Genomic DNA, 21,755 nt, shown 5'->3' with positions numbered 1-21,755 from the left:
TTTATATTATATTTACATAAAATTTAGAAAAATAACTATTTTTATCACTTATATACAATAAATAAATAATTTTGATTGAAAAATACTTACATTTTGTATAATGAAGCTTCTAGATCGATCAGATAAATAATTTCACTTTTCTCGTACTCTCCTATTTCACACACGTATGTGACATGTAGGTGCGAATTTGCACCCAAAATGAATTTTCAATGTGCCTTAAGCAAAGGCTAAGGCGCAAATGATCCTTGGAACCTTTCTACTTCAAACCATAGAGTACAAACATAACTCACGTAGTGGGGGAAGACCGCCAAATTCATCTGTTTTCAAATGCCCACAAGTTGAAAATTTTGTGGGTGCGAATTCGCATCCAGATATCCTTTACGGATTAAACTTTAGACCAAAGATTTTCAAATTAACATTACATTTATGTCTGACGACGACAAACAAAAGGAATTTTTATCATACTTTGGCTACCATATTTATTTTATACAGAGAGAATTATTTCCGTTTTAAGTTTTTATTATTACCTTTACTACTCGTGTTACTCGTGACGCAAGCGCTCGCCTCGTCGAGAGCTTGCGACGACTGCTTTCGACGCGGCAGGAGTGCGAATCTCTTTGGCATCGCGGGAGCGAGACGGAGACTCGTCGAGAGACTTGGCTCGATTCAGTTTCCGTTTCCTGGTTGGTCGGGTCGACCCGATGGCGTCCGATGAACCTGCGGGGCTAATGTACTTGACTCGCCTTCCACAAGCCGACAAGCGGGGTGCCGTACTTGGCACCGCGGCACGTGAGCACCATCGCGTGTCCTACCGCGGCGTACCATATACCTATCCTTCCTTCGTCATCCTTGCTCTTCCTTGCTCGCCTCGCGTCCCTCTTTCCGTCTTCTCCCCTTTATACTCGTCTTTTCCCTCTAGCTTTCTCGCGATCGATGACATTTTCTCCAGAGAGTGCGATTCAACGAGAGATTCGTAATTCAATGAACAGCGGTAACAGTCGAGTCGTGCTTCGAAGGGAATCCGAGACAAAGCCAGTAGTTTTTGTTGCATATAACAAGTGGGTACAGCAAGCAGAATGAACAGACGATTATGTAACACGCCTGATAAATATAAAAATACGTTCGTACACTGATTGTGAGAAAAATATTCTAATTATATATCAACGAGCGAGTATAAGGAGTATACACCGCGAAAAGCTCGGTTTTGTTATTTAGAAAAGATATAGAGATCTGGAAAAATAATGGTGTTGGATCATCAAAATGATTATTATATTGAATGTTCTCAAGAAGATTGTTAGAATGTCGAAACTTTTTACTTTTTAGCATCACACTTGAGCGACTTACATAATTATTTTGATGGTGTTGTGTACAGCAAAATTATTAATAATAAATTCTTTAAAGATTCTTTTAAGATGTTTCAAGATTGTTATTAAGTTATCAGTATCATTAAATTGCTTATCAATTTAATTTGCGATAGCACTATTTTAGTTTCAGTTTAGAATTGCGTTTCAAGAAAATTAAATCGGGCATGCAGTTTACATAACTGGATATGTATATAAATTTACATTGGAGTGTTATTATTAAATACGAAAATCTAGCTCAGACCGAAAAAGTTCCTTTTTCACTCGTGTTAAACATACAGTAATTATTTTCAGATCTGTATCTAGCGAAATTTTTAAATACTTTAACAAAACGTTCATTTCGCATTTTGTAGAACGCATTTTGGTGAAGCCAGAGAATTTCTGATTGTTATGATTGGATTCAATGTTTTATATTAGCTAGTACGTTAGATAGACTTAAATATAAGAATTAATATTTTTGATTACGGATATAAAACTTTTAATTACATTCATTAGACATTCTTTTTATTAAAAAGTTATATTGCCTTAAATAATTAAATAAATTTAGCGTCGTCGAAAAATTTTGATATATTTAACAGGAAGGCATTAATCATGCTCATCTGATGATTTTTAAAAGAATTTTGATTCATTTTCTAACAAACACATACTGGCCAAATCTCAGTCTTTCAATTTATGCAGCCAGAATTTTTTTTAGTGTACAGTCTTTGAGGATACTCCCATGGTAAGGTTGCAAGGACTTCCGTTCCCACAATTACGTTCTTTCCTGTCTCTAACTTACAACTGATTTAGTCCATTTGTATCTAATTTAGCGAACTTGATGCTAAAATATAATGCTAAAATAAATTGCGTATTTCTTGGAAATGAAATAGCGAATTATTGGAATAGCGTACTGAATACCTACTTGACGCGGTGTCGCGCGCGGAAATTAATTTTCCATCCGGACAGTTGGGGTCGAATCCGCGGGTTTCGGTGGTCAATTATAGCCTGCACGTTTGCAATACCGCTTTGCCCCGAGTGTCGAACGCAGAGAATCCTCCCCCCCCCCGGCCGCACTACGGGGCTTGATCCAATAAGCTCTTCTGTCCCCGGCGTACGTCCAGAAATATGGAGGAGGGGTCAACGACCTCCGTGACGTAACGCGAACACGCGCGCACAATTAACGACGAATTCTGTCGGACGAGAGAGCCGTATGCATATACTCGGGAAGCTCTCTCTCTCTCTCTCTCTGTGCCGCTCGCTCTGATATCCTACTCGAATTGAATTGCTACCGTAATGTACGAATGGTGGTTAAACGTTTTTTTTCTTCTGTTTACAGACTTGCGGTGAGCGACTGTGCGCCTCAGACGTCGCGGGTCAGTTCGAACCTGCACAGCAGCAGTAGCATGGCGGTGAGCCGCGTCCCGAGCCCACCACCGCCGGAAGTGAACACCCCCGTAGCCGAGAATTGGTGTTACACGCAGGTACGTTTCATCACGCGGTGCGGTGGTTCATTGTCCTCGTGCTGGCCCTCCGCCGCCGTCGCCGCCGCGCGGTTTAGCCGCGCGATCGATTCACCTGCGCCGAAATTCACCCAGTCACCGTGAGCGGCGGAAATTGCCAGAGACGAAACGAGACGGTGGTGGATTATATCGTTATATATTTACGTTAATACTTATCGCTTATAATTTTAAGTCGCTGTGTCGACAATTCTATTTATTTTCAATCTAAATCGAGACTGCTTGAAAAGTTTTTTTTGCGCCACGTATAAATGATCTACGATACGATTTTGATACCTATAGAACAATATATTACGCATGCAGGATTAATTTTGCTGCACACGCTAAAAGAATATTTTTAGAATAGAATCGTCCGACGTCTCTGTCGCGAGAAGGAATAATCTGTTAGACATAAACATCCAAAATTACTGTTCCTCGTAAATTACTGTTGAGGTAGTATGAATTCTGCATCGCATACCTCGTACGTTCTTCTGGAAGCTAGCTGTTTTCTAAAACCATGTATTCTTAGTTAGGTTGCGGTTTCGCGTCGCGTATACCTCTATAGTCTATACATTATGCGGATTCAGATTTATCCTGAAATCGAAGGACTTATTTTCGAATCGCCTGTACTGAGAAAAATTAGTTTTGGTTGTACCAACAAAGAGAAGAATGTACAAAATACATTCTGATTTGTATACCAATCATCGGAGCTCTTTCTATCGTAACTGAATTATTACTGGTTTATTTCAACTAGAATGTCTGATATATTTAACTATAAAGTAGATTTGATTTGATTCTTTGTTGAATCCAGATTTCCAATTAATGCAACCAGATATTTTTTTTAGTATGTAAACACAATAAATTTCGAATAAATAATAAATGAAAACGATAATAAATAGAAAATGAAAGATTATTCCAAATTCGCATTTCCAAGCCGCGCGTCGAAAGATCCTCATATGAAAAACTCACGGAGAGCTTTTCGACTCGAGCGGCGGAGGGCTCTTTCCTCTTTCGCGCTGTTCCTCCGCCCGCGCCAGTGTAGCGCGGAGATTTAGGACGGCGGAATCGGAGATGAGTTTTTTCGGTGGCGTTCGCGATAACACCGCGATAGCGGGCGATGCCGACTTGGCGAGTTCAGTCGCCGCGCCGCACCGTGCCGCGCCGGACGAAAATCTGACACGATCGGGCCACGGTTGGCACGGTAGCCTGCACGCGAGAGGGAGGACGAGGGGCGACCGGCGAAGAGGAGAGAAAAGAAAGAAAAGGCCCTCTCGCGTGTCTTAGAGAGATGTGGAGAATTCGCGCCGGCGGTCCGCCGGCGCGTAGCCGCGCGCGTGAGAGCACGCGCTCCTGGCGCTCTCATTCTATTTTTACTGCGCTCGTCCCCCTCGCGCGATGTGAACGACCTGCAACTAGATATCTCTCTCTCTTTCTCATCACTCTCCTCCCGTCCTCCTCCTGCCATACGTCGATCTCTCCCTCACAGCCGCGGAATCGTTTCGCGATTCTCGCTGGAAATCCGCGCACCTTCCCTCACTTCCCCTTCGCCTTCTGCAGTTATTTCCGCTTTCGGGCGACCGCGCCGGTAGCGGATTCGCGATGGATCGCGACCAAGTTGCATACTCGTGCGATTACGGTGTCCCTACGTTTGACGCCCTGGATACCATGGATAAATGGATAGAGAGAGGTTCATTATCAGGCCTGGGCGAGTCTTCCCCTCCCTCGGCTCAGGGAGATCCGCAACAATGGACAATTGTCCGTTGACAGCGGCAGGGGGAGGGGAGGAGGAAAACGGTAGAGTTAGGTAAACGAAACGAAATAACAAACGTTGGTATAATAATAGCGCGGAACGCGTATATGTGTGGTACAGATAGCCGGGCGATACGGGTAAAAGTGAGGAAAATATAGTCACAACTCATTACTGTTAGTGATTGATATTGATGAAAAAGCTCGCGTTATCCTCACGAGATTAGACGTTACCCTCGCTGAGACGTGCGGCGCGACTCTCGAGAGAGCGAGACCTCCGTTAAAAGTCCTCGTGAATATAAAAAAGCGCTCGCGGGAGCGCGGGGAGTTGCGGGAGCTGGAGCCCCGATAGGTTTCTCTCTCACCCGTCGCGTATATGTGTAGTACATGTGTGTATGTGTATATATATATATACATAATATATATATATATATATATATATATACACATACACACATGTGTATATATATATATATTTGTATTTATAGCTTCACCGTTCTAATTTCGACAGCGTGGTAGAAACGCGAACGTTATTACGCTCGCTTTCTCGCGGGAGTTGCGCAAGAACGACGGCAGCGGCCGCGCCGCGAAATTTTACGATACCTACGTACACGCGCGCGCGGAGCCCGCGTCGTGCCTCGCGAATCGATAGAGCACACGCACATTGCCCGTCGGCTGGCCGGCCGGCCGTTCATTCGTTCGGCGCGGGGTTCGCCTATAAATCGAAAGTCAATTCCGTGCTCCAGTTAACTTTCGTAATGCGCGCGACACCGATTTCTCGCGGTGTCAGCGACGCAGAAGGGAAGGGAGGGGAGGGGAGGGAATGCTCGCATCACGGACATCATACGTAACGTCATCCCGCGACGGGAGTCCGTTGTCGCGAGTCGCGCGTCTCACAATCTCTCGATTGAGGCGCGGCGAGCCTCAAGTGTCAAAAACTCGCGATAACGCGCGCCGAAGAGTCTCTCCCGGCTCGCGCGAGAGACCGCGCCGGTTTAACGGCAATGACGATGACAACGACAGCGGTGGAACCTTGCGCGCCGTTCAGGAAGGCGCGATCACGGGTTCAAGGTTGACAGAACAATTACGAAACGATTATATCATCACCCGAAATCCCTGGTATTTCTCTCTTTAATGTTGTATCCGAAGGATATATACATATACAAGATTTCGGCCTTTTATTCACACGAGGACGCGGCGTGAATTTAGTTTCTCGCCATGTTGCCCGAGGTTGCGGGACTTACCTTGTGGCCCAAGGCTCAAAATCCAAGGCTCTACGTAGAGTTATGTGGATTTTTTTTAGGGAGCTATAATTCGCGCGGCTTTCAGATTTAGAAATTGTCGCGATAAGCGAATAGTGCATTATTTCACATGCTACAATCAATCGGGATTATACAGCGTTTTATAAATTTTTCACGCTGAATTTATCTGCGGTTTCGTCGATTCAAACTTTCCAAGCCAATTCTGCAACAATAAGAAATTAAAATCCTAAATTGGAATTAAGCGAGAATTTATATACACACCATTCTATCATCTATTCTTATATCTCTCGGCTTCTATTTCACGAAGCGTTCTGCATTTGCAAGATTTATTTATTCCCTCTAAAAAAAGAAGATAGATGAAAAAGAAGAATATCCAATCATGATTATATTCCTCGAATTATTATACGCTAAGAATAACATTTTAGTTGTATCAATATGAAATACCTTCAAAATGTATTCTGCTCATACCAATCAGAATTTCTTTTATTGTAATTGAATTTTTGGTTATGGCGACTAGAATGTTTGATATATTTAACTGTAGGGTAAGGGCACTAGATGTGGATCAGGCATTCTCTATAATTCTAGACAATTTATCATATTTAAATAATTATTGTATTTTTCATTGAATAACGCTTATCACGAAATTCTTTAATTTTTGTGTTAACTTTATCAATCGTCAATTGTTTCCTATTAACTAGCACCAATGTTGCACGTTATGACGATAAAACCAGCCCACATTGCACGTTTTATTGATGTCATTAAGTAATAAAATGTAAGATGTCAATTTAGGTATATCTTTCATTTATGTTTAATATCTATAAAGATTACCTTAACAGAAACAATAGCATTAAATTCATGGAAAAAATAAAAAGATGCTCGAGTTAAAATTAAATATGTACCTGCAAAATTAAATATTTTGCAGGTAATCTGATCTGCAATTAGATTCAGATATCTAATTGTGATAATTTTCATTTTGTTGAAACTAAAAAATGCAAAATAGTACTGAAATTGAATAAAATAATTCCTACAGGATTTTTTATGATAGTTGCAACTCTCGAATATGTTATTAAATTGATTGATATCTTTCTGGATAAAAATATGAATTTTCATTCTTATGATCTTAGAACTAGTGTCTTATGCTGAAGGGTATTTATTGAATGTGCTACATTTCCAATTAATACAATCAGATATTTTTTCAATGTACACTGAAAGAAAAAAATGATTGCGGTTGCAATTACCATAATTATGTATAATGTATAATTAGTTTCGATATCAATTATATATTTGTTTAATATATCTATATATGTAAGTGTAATAATAACAATAATAATAATAATAATAATAATAAGCAGTAATTATAAAAATGGAGCTCCTTTAATTATTTTAAAATGCAAATACAGTCAAAAATATAGTCATGCAATTATAGTAAGAAATACCAAACCCTTTTCTCTCAGTGTACATTCCTTTTAAGCACAGTGTATTTGCGGCCGCATCGTGGCGTGTGAAAATATTCGCACGACTTGCTCAACTCGGAATTTGTTTGCCGTTCGAACGCGTGCTTCCGTGAAACCGCATCGCGCGACAATGCCTGGGTACAAGTGCGAGAACCACGCGGAGCGTCTGGAAAACGCGCTTACAACGCAGGAAGTATTTTCGTAAGACGTCTCCGCGGTCGTTCATCTCCACGACCATCTCGGCTTGGTGATTTGCGCGGGGAGCGGCGATCGTTTACCTCGGCGGCACGGCGCGGCGACCGTGTACCGTGTCCAGGAGGAGGACTCGTCTGTCCACACCGGAAGCCGCCGGTCTTGGCCGTTGTTGTTGGTCCGTCTTGGTGCTTGAACCTCGACGCGCGCGTTCCATGGCGCTCCCGTAAACGGGCACGGGTGATTCAAGGCCGATCGCCGTTGCTGCCGTCGCCGCCGCCGCCGCCGCTGCCGCCGCCGCCGCTGCCGCGAGCGGGTTGAACGACTCCTAGGGGCGTCGACCGGGTCGCCTCCTCCGCCGCCGCGTTCCTCCTCGTCGCTCCACCTGATGACGGCGATCCGCGCCGACTCGCTACGCGGAACACCCGGGCGAGAGAGAGACGATGAACCCTTCGACCTCTCCTCTCTCGCAGCTTTATACGCGTCGCTTCCGCTCGAGGCACGGATGCTTTCGCTCGAGGCTTCGTGCTCCGCGCCGACCGATCGTCGAGCGGAGCGGAATCGCGAAGAGCGCTCCGTGCAAATTTAATTCCGCGATGAGCGACTCCCGGACCGAAACACCTGGAATTGTCGTTAATTTATCAGGGGGTTTGGGACTCGTAAGCCCCGTCGTTGCGCTTCCACCGTAAAGAATTCGATTATCTCCGAACTGGGAAGATGCATTATTTGGTATCTCTAGCACGGTACGACGAAACTCGGATCGCAGATTCAATTTAAGTACATATATTATTTAAAGAGATAAGGAAACACACACACACACACACACCTAATTTGAAAGAATTACAGATCGTTTTACAAAATTAATTTAATTAGCGGCTTTGAAGACATAATTAATTGTCATCGTACAAAGAATTAATCTACTCTTTTACACACGCGCGCGCGCGCGCACGCACACACACACACACACACAAAACGCGCGCGCGCGTGCGCGTAACGATTTTATTGAAGCATGCTTGAGGCATTATAAACCAGTAGATAGCGGGCTCGACGCTCTCTTCCTTTTCCTGTCGCATCGATAACTTCTTATATGAGTCACAGTTATATTATTGGTTTCATCGTCACGTCTATCGGTTGGTCGTAGGAGAAAAAAGACGATGCGCGCGGGCGTACGCGTCGGACGCGCGTTGTTATTCACGCTCGTCGACGAAGAAGCCTAGCTCTCCTGGCATGTTACCAACGTGCCGTAAGATTACGTCGAAGAAACGAAATTAACCCGGAGAAAATGGTCGTTCGAAGTTTCTCTCTCTCTCTCTCTCTCTCTCTCTCTCTCTCTCTCTCTGCCGTGCGAGCCGTATAGAGCTGATTAATTCTGCCGGTAAACGGAGCCGAGGATTGATCGTAGCAATGAATCCTTTCGAAGCGTTCTCAGCTTCGTTACAGATTCGCAAGTCGCAAGAGAATTCTTATACATTATGGATCATGTATTAATATCTTCCACATCTTGAGCGATCTTAAAATATTTAAGATTTTTAAAAGAATTATTAAGAGAAGAACATTAGGATATTAAGAAATAATTCCCCGTCCCACGAGGAATTATTCTCGAGATACCTCAAAATTTTGCATAATTATTATATTTCAAATTAAGTACGAATTAATTTACGTTACTCAAAAAATTGCCGCCTTTATTCAAGTAAAATTTTATGAAAAAACTTCCCATTTAATTAAAACGTCAGTCTTGTAAAGATATACAAGCAGATATTTACATAGGTAGGCTGTAGGAAATGTCGCCGGCTTTCTTCCGCAAACCACATGAGGAATTTTCAGCCACCAGTCAGTCGACAAAAATCGTGACGCGAGAGCGTTATACCTTCGCGCGTTCGTTTTGCTTAAAAGCTCGAATCATCACAGATCCGCCTCTCTAATCCTTGACGCCGCGCGTCGGTATAAACGAGGCATCGGCACACCAGGCCGGCACTTGTGCCGTTTCGTTACTCGGCTTGGGCGAGAGCGAATCGTCGTAAGCCATAAGTAACCGGCCGCGGAGAGGAGATTACAGTACGAAGCGCGTGCGTTGAACTCTCGCAAGTAGAGATAGCCGCCTCCTTCCTGCTTCACGGCGAATGCGAATGTCGACCTTAAGCTTCCGATGCGCGAAGGTCACCCGCCGTGAAGCGAGGATCATCGAACCCGGCGTGTTCGTGGCCGATCGTGAATAAAACGCTCGATATATCCGTGTGATCGGGGAAACTTGTCTAATAACCATCGGGAGAATAGAAGTCCTTGAGCCGTGAACGACGCTCACCACCGATCGGAAAGATCGTAAGAACGGTGCGAAATTTCTCTTTGATAATTTCCCCTCCCCTACTTATCTCAAATTTACAATCTCGAACTTTGCGCTCCAAGATAATTTTATGATGAGTAATAATTTAATATTAGATGTCTATTTTTAATAGAGATGTCGTGAAAAAATAAAACTTATATTAGACGTTTTAATTCCTTATCACCCTTATCGCGCCACCGTGACAGCTTCTATCGCACGTTTCTACGTAGATTATTTTACAGTTCCTATTATATAAATGCAATTTTTAAATTTTATGATCATTTTTTCTGTGACAATCAATATACGTCTTATCGTAAGTAGCTTCGATTCAACTTGGAGATGTTAAGGGAAACCTCGAATACAAAGGTGCACCTCTTATGATTATAAAGCACCTGGACGAAAAGAGAAACGAAACTTTCACTTGGGCTCGCGAGAGCGCAATGTCGTAGAGTTTCTCACGCTTTCCTTTGTATCGACCCTTTTCTATAGATAGTAAACTAAAGTCCATATTCTAAGAAGAGGTCCTCGACTCCTTAATTGTGACTCGTGCTGACAAAAATCGAAATCCTGGCGTATAATAAAATCTGCGATGTTCGTCGAGAGTATTTAATATTTTATCTAGAATATTTCGCTGTTGCTGTTTAAATCCGAATTCGAGATGCGCGATTCTTCCAGTTTATCATCTTCGGGAAGAATGACGTCTCGATGTCGATAGATAAGAAATTTCACCTCTTGTAATAAAACGAAAAATGTTGATTTTTTAAATAATAAATAAACTGCATATAATATCCCGCGAAATTTGTTATAAAAGGAAAAAGGTCGAAATTTAATTAGCTGATTTTCTAGCTAGCAATATTGTACTCTGTTTTTCGAGATGGAGAAGCTCTGCTGGTATAACTCGTCAGATTTTTTGGAATCGGCTCTGTATTCGCTGCAATGATTGAACCTCCGAGCCTCAATATAAACGTACAAACCTTTTTCGCTCGCATTTTTTTAAATTCGAGATACGTAAGTGTCATTTTAATATCCACGAATTGGCGAGACCTGCATATGCGCGGTTTTGACATCTTTCGGTTTGTCGTGGAAGAATGGCATTTCGATTATCAAGGTGTATTTATCTCATTCTGTAATAAAACGGAAAAGTCAATATTAGTATTTTTAATAATAAGAAAACTGTGCTTATGATAAGTAACATTACGAGCTCTTGAGCAAATAACATGCAAAACTCGACGGGTTATAAAGGGAAGAAAGTTGAAATTCAACTATGAATTTCTACTGTGATATTGTACTTTGTCTTTCGAGATGGACAAGTTCTACCGGTAAAACTAGTCAAATTCCACTTGCAACTGGCTCTGTAGTCGCTGCTTTGTAATAATTAAACCTTTACGAGCCTTAACATAAATGTATAAATCTCTTTTGCTCGAGTTTTTTAAAATTTAAGATACGTAATTAGGGAAGATTGAGGTAAAATAAATTAAGATTAGCAGGGACAAGTTGTAACATTTATATATATAAAAAAACCTGTTATGAACAGGATACAAAGCATAAAAAAAGAAAGTTTGTAATGGCATTCTAGTACAAACTTCAAGCTTCTTCTTACTCTTTTATATCTTGTTTGCAACATTTTTTTATATACGTGTCACAACCTGCTTCTGTTATTTTTTACCCCAGTCTCCCCTATCATTTTACTATTTAGAAATTCGAGATTGCAAGCGCGATTCTGGTGTCTTTCGGTTTATCATAGAAGAAACATCTCAATAAGCAAAAAACTTATTCAGCTTATACACTAATATCTCTTGTACAGTCATGGACACATCGGTTGCGAAACTTGCTTTTTTATAGGTTTCAAAACGCACTAATATTTTGCAAATGCGGACCACGATTGTTATACTGTCTCTAGACTAAAGATAGTACATCGTTGTTCGCATTTGCAAAATATTACTTATCTATAACGTATATATTATGTATATTAAATATATATTAGAAACCTATAAAAAAAAGTGTCGCAATCGATGTGTCCACGACTGTACAATAATAAACAAACGAGTCAATATTTTTAATAAAGGCAAATTACGTATCTATATAATTGTTTTGTGAAACTCGATTGTTGTAGGCTGTTGGAGGGACAAAAGTTGAAACTCACCAACGGATTTCTAACCAGCGATATTGTATTCGGTCTTTCGAGATGGAGAAATTCTCCTGGTAGAACACATCGAACGGCGATTCCACTTGTAATCGCTGCGATGATTGAACTTTAACAAAACGCTTTAACAAGTCTTTTTTGCTCACGTTTTTCAAGTCCGAGATACACAAGTATCATTTTAATATCCACGAATTCGAGATCACACGTGCATGTATGGTAGTATTTTCTGATTTTATAATGGCAGAATGACATTATCGATAGGCAAGAAACTTGTCCAGCTCTTGTAACAAAACGAGAAAGTCATTATTAATATTTTTAATAACCTATATATATTTGTATAATGTGTCCTGTGAAATTCAACGTGTTATAGAGCGAAAAAGGTTGAAATTATATAAATTTCTAACCAACAATATTATATTCTGTCTCCCGAGATGAAGAAATTCTTTAGCTGGTAGAATTGCTCGTCAGATTCCTCTTGCAACTGGACTCGGCGGTAATCGCTGCGATGATTGAAGTTATTGAACCTCTCCGAGCCTCAACATAAACGTACGAATCTATCTCTTTCGCTTGTGCTTTTTAAAGCTCGAGATATATGCGGCGTATATTTAATATCCACGTACAATCTCTACGTACAATCTCATCTGTTTCGTGTATTGTATCATAATTTCGATGACGAAAGTCATAATAAAGAATTCTAAGTGTTTCGTTGCGCTTCAAACCGCTTCGATGCCACAATTAAATTCTCGGAATTTAATTTTTATTATCTCGACGATCGTCACGGATGTTTACACGCGTCTGATTCTAATCAGTCCCTTTCTCCTTGTTATGACTTTGTATGAAAGGAGATCTTTTTCTTTCCCCCCACGAAGTTTATATACACTTTCCTTTCTATACTTTCATCAGTCATTCGAGAAAGGAAAAAATTCTCATTCTCGGACCACGATAGAAAAATCACCGATCACTCGCTTGCCAACTCGACGCGACATAGCGTCGGCCAGCACCATTTTCTCCCGCACAAGGACACGCATCGTGACGGTAAGATGACCGATAAAAGCCCTTACGCACAAAGTTCGCCATTAGGCGAATAGATTTGGCCGCGGGCTACCGCTCGTTCGCCAAGGTCGTAACGCACTACGCTGACGTCAGAGATCATTGACTTCTCCTGAGGTCTCGACCTTCTCGCGTCTTTCTTCCTTGTCTTCCTTCCTCGTCTCTCGTTCGCGATCGTCCGTTTTAAGTTTCTTCCTCTTTCTCTAGATACCCGTTAATTTTATATTCGACTATATAGTTAAGCTAAGGCAAATGAAATCCACAAGAACTTCACAAGCGACATTCCTCGTATTTAATGTTCCGTCACCAAAAACGAAGACGAAAATTCTCGATCCCAATCCGTGATGCATATATTAACACGAAGTCCATGCGGCGCGCGCGCGCGCGCGCGAGAGAGAGAGAGAGAGAGAAAGAGAAAAAAGAGCAGTCACATGTGTGGAACCGTTACCGACAAAGGCAGACGGAAAGAAAAATGCCCCCGTCCTTCGAAATAACAAAAGTCACGCCTCTACCGTTAAAGCCGTTTGTGTATTCTTTAAGGGAATTGCGCAAGCAGGCCGAGGATCATTCGATTCGACCCTGGATCTCCACGCGCGCCGCTCTCTCCCCCGACCCCGCTCTGTCCCCTTTTACGCTACACCGTAATGTGTATGCTGGTACTTGTAGTACTTCGCCTTCAAGGCCGATTTCGGCCGCACAATCGAGAGAACTTTGTTCGTGCTGAGAGCTTTTCACGGGCTTGAAACATTAACATATAAACGAATCGTCCGCGCACATCGGTCGCTTCTCTCTCTCTCTCTCTCTCTCTCTCTCTCTCTCTCGAGAGAGAGAGAGAGAGAGAGAGAGAGAGAGAAAGTAAATTCCGAATAGATGTCTAGCTTGCAACAATGACACTTATTTCTTATGCAAATAAAGAAGGAATACTAATTGAATGTAAGTACTTAAAGCGCGAGCAACTCGTAAACACGGTCAGATAGCCGCGGCATGATTCAACCATGACGACAATTTAGGTACTATATTTGAGCTGAATAATCCATAATCATCGGATATGTCTTCTAAGAGTTCAATCGCTGCTTGGGCAATTTAACCGACGCCATTCAAAACACAAAGGGAATGCCTCGAATTTTTTAAAAAGTCCTCTGGTTCTTTCTCGCCAAGAAGAAATTTTGTCTTGTAAGAGATTGTTTCCCGAGCCAATTTCTTCCAGAAGTTGTGGAAATTTTTCCGAGGTATTTCCTAACCATGAGTATTTGCCGTGGGGTTCCAGTCACTCACGGGATCCAGTGGGACCTGTGGAACGGATTGATTTTGTAAACCTGCGAGTGGACACCCACGACGACGGCTGTGGTGTTTGCGTAGGCATATTAGCGTAGATAGATTAAGCTAGCTTAGATTAAGGAGATAGACTCTGACGTGGTATCGCATTTGAAGGTCTTATGTGCACAGGTGAAGGTGGTTAAGTTCAGCTACATGTGGACGATAAACAACTTCAGCTTTTGCCGCGAGGAGATGGGGGAGGTGCTCAAGTCGTCCACGTTCTCAGCCGGGGCCAACGACAAGCTGAAATGGTAAGATGATCCTCGCTCGACGAGTGTGAGCCGCGGGTTATGGAGGATCCGCGGAGTAAAAGAAAAAGAGAGAAAAATTGTTTAAGATTCTTTGCATTGCATACGAGCCGAAGCGAAACATTAAAACATCGTGCATCGATCTCGATCGCGAGGTTCCGTAGTATTGAATTGCGCGAACGGGGCGATTAGCGGGGACATTTGCATCTATTGACACGTTCAATTTGGCGTTAAGTGGATGGGGGTTTGAGTGACGACGCGTGCGCGGATAATAATATAGTCTGTATAATTCGCGCCGGATTTACTTTGCAAAGTGGACGCGCGCGTAATCGACATTGCAAATCTCGCGGTCTTTGTTCCGCGTTGATTCCATAGTCCGTATAGGCATGATCGAGTCTTGAGTCTCGCCTTGAGTCAGCACACGCTCGGTGCGTTCTCCACGTGTGGAAAAACACGAGTGTCGGAAGTCCTAGAAATGCGAGCCGCCCGCGCGTTTAGCGCCTAAATGAGAAAATACGGTGAGAATACGACTAGCCATTGTCTCTCCCTCTCCGTCTGATCGCGTACTACATTCCCGCGGCTTTATTTTCCTCGTCGCACGCGCGTTTGGCACGACACGCTTGGAGAAAAACGTGTGCAGAGACGGGACGGCGGGACACTGTCAATTTGCGATCGGTTTTCAAATTGAGGCGAAGAGGAAGAAATAAATTAATTAATAAATTAATAAATTTCAAGGGAGATGCGCAATTAGCGTCGCATAAGAAGGGGACGAAAAGAAACGAGAAATCGCCGTCGCGAAGCGGCGCGGCGGCAGCGCGGTCGTGTCAATTGATGCGCTAATTGGTTTCTAGGTGCCTGAGAGTGAATCCTAAGGGCCTGGATGAAGAGAGCAAAGACTACCTGTCGCTGTATCTCCTTCTCGTTTCGTGCAACAAATCCGAAGTCAGAGCAAAGTTCAAATTTTCTATTCTTAATGCCAAAAGAGAAGAAACCAAAGCAATGGGTAAGTCACAATGGCCAAGAGAAAAGAAAAAGGAAAGAGAAAAACATGTTAAACGCGCAATTAATGTCGACGTGTGTTGTACGTATGTAGTGCGAATGCAATGCAGGGTATTTTAAAGATTTTCGTCGGCTCGCTGCCACGCGCGCGATTATAACGCGACGACGATTCTCGACGAAAGAAGTTGAGGGCTTTCAAACCGCGCCGTCCGCGACCGTACCAGTACGCGCGTCTAACGCGATAAAGTTGGATAACGCGATCCGTTGAAAGACAAGGCGGTTTCAACGGGTCCTTCCCTCGTTTTATTCTTCCAGAGAGCCAGCGTGCTTACAGGTTCGTTCAGGGTAAAGATTGGGGCTTCAAGAAGTTCATCAGGAGAGACTTCCTTCTGGACGAGGCCAACGGACTGCTACCGGATGACAAACTCACGATATTCTGCGAGGTATATAACTTTGTATGTCGTTTGTCACACCTACTCGATCTTACTACTCGCGCATACCTCGTCAACCGAGCCAGCGCTTTTAACTCCGTTATATGTTTCCGCAGGTCAGCGTCGTGGCGGACAGTGTAAACATCTCGGGGCAGAGTAATACGATACAATTTAAAGTGCCGGAATGTCGGCTGCCCGACGATCTTGGGCTGCTGTTCGAGAGCCAAAAATTTAGTGACGTAACGCTCACTGTCTGCGGAAGGGAGTTCCAGGCGCACAAAGCAATTCTCGCAGGTTAGTTTATACCCCCAAATGATTCCCCCAATAGGTTTATTCTCTTATCTTGATTCTGTCATCTTGATTGCTTGAATGTCAAGCTTAAAGACCAACTCTGAGCAAATTTTCGTTGGAGGCCATCAAGGCAGGCCGCGAGAGGTAATTGAAGAGTATCGATATCGACTACCGTTGATTGGAATTTTATCATTGTTAACATAAATATTTGATTTTAATACATTATTAACATCATGATTTTTTATTATGCAAACGCTTTATAAGTAAGCATCATGCATATATACTTATAAAGCTATATTCTATAACATCATTATATTTATATTGCCGCAAAATTACAAGTTTCTTTTCTATACAATTATTAATACATATTATTTGTGTTATTAAATCTTATCTTATTAATCAAACACGGATGATAACTATAAAAATGTGATTTTAAATCAAATTAAATATATTAGCAAGTTGTAAATATATTCAGAAAACATTGTTCTAATAATAATAAAAAATCATAAAGTAACGTTATATTATGGGCTAATTTTGTTTAAATTTAATAGCTACGCTAACTCCATAAATTTGTCGGTCTTTAGTATTGTACTATTGTAGTATCACTCGCCGGAAATAAGGGCGTTTTCAGCCTAGAAAACTAGAGACAGATAACACAGTGAACTATTACATCTTTGTGTAGGAATATAAGACCGTAAAAGGTCGATTTCGATAAGGAAGGTATTGATAGGAGATTGGGATAAAGTGGAATATCACGGGAAGTAGTGGAGCGCCATGCAGCAGCCATTCCAATCTAGGAAGAAGAACGAATAATCCTAAATTCGAAATCTCGATCAGTTCCATTAATTTTTCCGTGTCGTATACTTGTTTAACATAATTGGCAAACAACAAGGATGTAGTAATGATTTATTGTGTTACACTGTGTCATCTATATCTCTTGGTGGAAAACATTCTATGATAGAATTACAATGCACAAAAATATAAAACCTTATTTCTTCGAATAAAATTATGAATATACTAATAGTGCGCGAGTGGTAGTGACGGAACCTGAATAATTTTGCAATTGCGATTTGCAGCGCGAAGTCCTGTTTTCTCGGCGATGTTCGAACACGAGATGGAGGAGAGAAAGAAAAATCACGTTGATATCACAGACGTGGACCACGAAGTTCTGAGAGAAATGTTGCGATTTATCTATACTGGTAAAGCAGCAAATCTGGAGAAGATGGCGGACGATCTGTTAGCCGCGGCGGATAAGTACGCGCTGGAGAGGCTGAAGGTGATGTGCGAGGAAGCACTTTGTACGAGTTTAGCCATTGAGAACGCGGCTGAAATTCTCATACTTGCCGATCTCCATAGCGCTGATCAGCTGAAGGCACAGGCGATAGACTTCATTAATACGTAAGTTTTCACGGAAGAGAATTCTTCTCACAATCAGAGACATTAAAGTTCAAAATCGAGACACGAGATTAGGGTCTTTAAGATGCGTTTTAGATGCATTCTCACAAAGGTGTTTTTAAGACGTTTTGTGTGTTTCGATTTTAGACTTTATGTTGTCTGCGATATTATGTCAGCTCGTCGGCTAAAAAGATAATTTTGCTCTCCCAACGACGAAAATTATAATATTCTTTGGCTGTGCGGGGTGAACTCGCGGCAACAGGACTTGCGATATCACTAATTCACGCGGACGCTTTTGCAGACACGCGACGGACGTGATGGATACCGTGGGTTTCAAGTCCATGGTGAATTCTCATCCGCACCTGATAGCGGAGGCTTTCCGGGCTTTGGCGACCCAGCAGATCCCACCGATTGGACCGCCCAGGAAACGAGTGAAACAGAGCTGAAAGCAGTCACCGCTGACCCCGGGCACGACCTCCACATCGCCTCCACCACTTTTGCATCCCTCTTGAACCTTTGTGTACAGTGATATAATGATGAAGTATAGTAGTGCTAAATAAATGTTTCCTAGTGCGCCTCTGGTCTAAAATAAAAAAGAATCGACGACAAGGACCGACGGCGGAAATCATCCGATTATCCGACGAAACTTCGGTTTCGGAGAGTACTCAAATATATCGATGAGAGGAGAGAGAGAATCGTCTTGTCCGTTCAGTCAATCGAGGGCGAGTTTATCACTCCCCCCCACACACACGCACACACGCTCGGACTCTTGTGTTCAAGTGTGTAAGTGTTGGTAGTGAGGAGAACTCGACGTGACGCGGCCATCATCAGCAGTGCTGTTCGTTCCATTTCCGCGCGTTAATAGAGAGAAGAACGAGATGTCCGAAAGCAGCCTACGTATTCGCATTCACATTCACACATCCCCCCATCAGCATTTGTGAACTATACTTCTCGGCCGGTCTGAGCGCGAGTTGATTCAGCAACAGCACAGCAGCATCATAGTCGCATTGCGCTCGTTTTCTTCAATGCCAATACCGATGCCAATCGAGCTTGGCGACACGTTGGAACGTGTCATCAGGATTATCATCGTCATCGGACTCGCTTTCGTTTTTGTTGTCATTGAACGAATGGACCAGAAGCGGATGGACGGTCGCGCGCAAGACGTTAAAAGACATACGGAATATACAGCCAGAGAGGACCAAGGAAAGGCGACGAACTCGTCGCGATTGCCGTAACAGCAGCAGCAACAACAACAACAACAACAGCGCCCGATGCACGAAGGAAGTTGTGATAGACGTCGGCCAGACGATTTAAACATTTTGTTCCTTTGTCAGAAAGAAAGAAAGAATAGCACGAGGAGAAAAGATGGATCAAACGCTTGTCCCCTAGCGCCCCGTACGCTCGATGCGTCGAGAGTACAGAGAGAATTAGATACTTTGTTTGTTTTTACCGATAGTAGTGATCTTTTTTAGTTTTAGCGCGTCTCAAACTCTTCCAAGACGGAGAAAATAATTCTAGTTAGTGTTCTTTTTTATGATCTCTTTCTCTGAATTACACATGTACGATTATATTATTATTACTATTAATGCTACGCAATCTGTGCCCTATGTATTTTTGTATATTTTTGTCTACAGGTAAAGAAACTCATCTTTCCTTCCTATCCCTTTTGCCGCGATAAACCCTTTTTCCCCCGCCCCCCCTCCCCCCATTCCCCGCCAAGTTAGTAGGCACAGTTTGTCTTGTTTTCTGGAGTATTGCATACTGTAAGCGAAGTGATAGGATCGAATTATTATTATTAATTATTAGTAATGATTATGTTATTAAATTTAAGGTTGTCCATAATTTATATTATATCGGATCTACGTTGAATGTATCGTGGGGATATCTGTCCGCGCATTGCTGGTTACATTACGTTATTTTAGAGACGTTATGATCCGTATATTTCGAGGTTGGTGAACAACGTTAATGCACGTTGGAATAAAAATGGACGAAAGAAGAATGAGGAAAGAAAAAGCATTAAAAAAAAAAAGGATCGTGTAAAATAGGAAACGTTAGTCAATTATATAGCGCGGTCGTTCATCGCTCCCCTTCTCATTTCGTGTCGTTAATTTGATTGGTCTGCAAAAATTGCGTGTGGTCAATGAATCTGAATTATGGGCAACCGCAGAGGCGAAAATAAATAATCAATCGTTTAGTACCGTGTACTGGCTTCCTGATCCTCCGATCTTTTAGCTTTACCGAAAGCCGAGTTTTAAATATGTGGAATACTTATTACCATTTACACATCATTAATGATGACAATTAATGCCATACATGTTCTGTGATAAGACCACTTGTAATTACTGCAATTGTATAATCGATCCTTTCTAGAGACAGACTTACCCCCCGATCCCCCCTTCCCCCTTGACGATCCTGGCAGCCAGTGAATTTACTTGTTATATAAAATACATATGATAAGCGACAGTCGTTTTCCGAACAGTCCCAAACCTAGCGCGATCACTATCGATTTTAAGATTTTTACACTGTACATATCTGCTGCTGTGTATTTTATAAGAATGGAACAAACTCACACGTACGAGGATCCCATACTTTTACGAAAACCGTACAATAATTAACAATATTTAATTTATTTCAATTTTTACAGACTGCGCTAAACTCATGTTCCTTGAAAACACACTATGCTTTAATTTTAAATATAATGTAACGCCGAAAAATTAATACAGATTAGGAGATATACGCCATTCGTTGTGTAGTGCCATCGGGCGATGAGATATTGCGTCAAAGATCAAAGATTGAACCGGATGGAAATCTAGTTAGAAGAATTTTTCACTGTTTTCTACATCAATCTTTTTATTTGGGTCTTAGAATGATACATAGGACTTAAATAAGAAGGAAAAAAAATAAAAAAATATAAGTATATTAGACACAAAAGCAGGTATAGTAGCAATTTAAGGAACAGATTTTGGCCAAGTGCTAATTCACATTTTTAAAAATCTGCGACCATTCTCCAATTCTCATATCTATCTTTGGGACTGTGCGGCGATTTTTCTTTCGTGAACACACACACACACACACACACACACACACACACACACAAAGTTGAATGTCATTTCTTAAAGAAAACAAAAGAAAAGAAATGGAAAAAATTTACGCGAAGGGCAGAATTGAGTTAATTCTGAGATAGCAATTCGTAAAATACAGAAAGAAAAAACAATATACTGTACACATACATACACACACACACACATGTACACACAGATGTAGGCGCAATTCCGTACGAATCCGCAGCAAAAATAATACGAGCGTATGACTGGATATAATTTGATAAACTATTAAGTACAAGTAAGACAAGTGTTACCTCATCATGATGAAAACCGGCGCGTGTCGATGATCGGAGATCACTACCGCCACTAGCTACTACCGCACGTCCGCTCTCTGACACTCACACAGACAGACAGAATACCTATTGTACCAAGATGAGTCAAAGAAACGGGAAATTTTCTCTGCGTAATGTATTAATTAAAATTAATTGAATGAAGTTTCCAAGTTTTATTTCTCTTAAAATTTTTCCGTTCTTTGGCCCACCCTGTATATTGCATTTAAAAATTCGAAGCGCTCTTTTGTAACAATTGATCGTTGCGGTAGTGACTGATTAGCGAGAAGTGTTACGCGCGTCGCTCATTGAACCCGGCTCATACACGCAGACATTCATTTTCCATTTTACTTTAAGTCATTGCACCACATCAAATAAATGACATTTTCATTATATAACAATGGATCGTGATTTTTTCATTTACCTCTCCATCGCGTTTACTTTATCGCGTTTACGATACTTGAATCTCTCGATGTGTGAATTTAGGAGATTACTGAGATTATCGATCGAGATACGATATTGTATCACGACCGATTCTGAAAAAAATTCAGAAGATTTTGGACGATTGAAACTCAGAAAATGATGCAACGAACACTCGTAGTTGTACACGACTATTATATTCCGCTATCAAATCGAAGCGATGAGAATCGCTTTTTCTTAAATCTACGGATTACATTTATATATATATATATATATAT

At 41.8% G+C, this 21,755-nt stretch overlaps 1 protein-coding gene across 7 annotated transcripts in view; it reads left to right on the top strand.

Annotated features, from left to right (window-relative positions):
- LOC105453927 (protein roadkill) overlaps positions 1-21,458 on the top strand; it is a 102,774-nt gene extending 81,316 nt beyond the window's left edge. For 6 of the 7 annotated variants that reach the window (XM_011696208.1, XM_011696207.1, XM_011696206.1 and 3 more), the window contains 7 exons: positions 2,677-2,821; positions 14,450-14,571; positions 15,420-15,571; positions 15,883-16,022; positions 16,115-16,292; positions 17,366-17,687; positions 17,986-21,458. In XM_011696208.1, the coding sequence (XP_011694510.1) occupies positions 2,744-2,821; positions 14,450-14,571; positions 15,420-15,571; positions 15,883-16,022; positions 16,115-16,292; positions 17,366-17,687; positions 17,986-18,130 (1,137 nt within the window). In that variant the 5' untranslated portion in view covers positions 2,677-2,743 and the 3' untranslated portion in view covers positions 18,131-21,458. The remainder of the gene's footprint in view (positions 1-2,676; positions 2,822-14,449; positions 14,572-15,419; positions 15,572-15,882; positions 16,023-16,114; positions 16,293-17,365; positions 17,688-17,985) is intronic. The other variant, XM_011696203.1, reaches the window with a different exon arrangement.
- Positions 21,459-21,755: the final 297 nt, after the last annotated feature.

Source organism: Wasmannia auropunctata, unplaced genomic scaffold, assembly GCF_000956235.1.
Source record: "Wasmannia auropunctata unplaced genomic scaffold, wasmannia.A_1.0 LD335992.1, whole genome shotgun sequence".
Classification (NCBI taxonomy): domain Eukaryota; kingdom Metazoa; phylum Arthropoda; class Insecta; order Hymenoptera; family Formicidae; genus Wasmannia; species Wasmannia auropunctata.
Note: the sequence above shows the minus strand (reverse complement) of the source record. Positions and strands in the feature narration are given on the sequence as shown.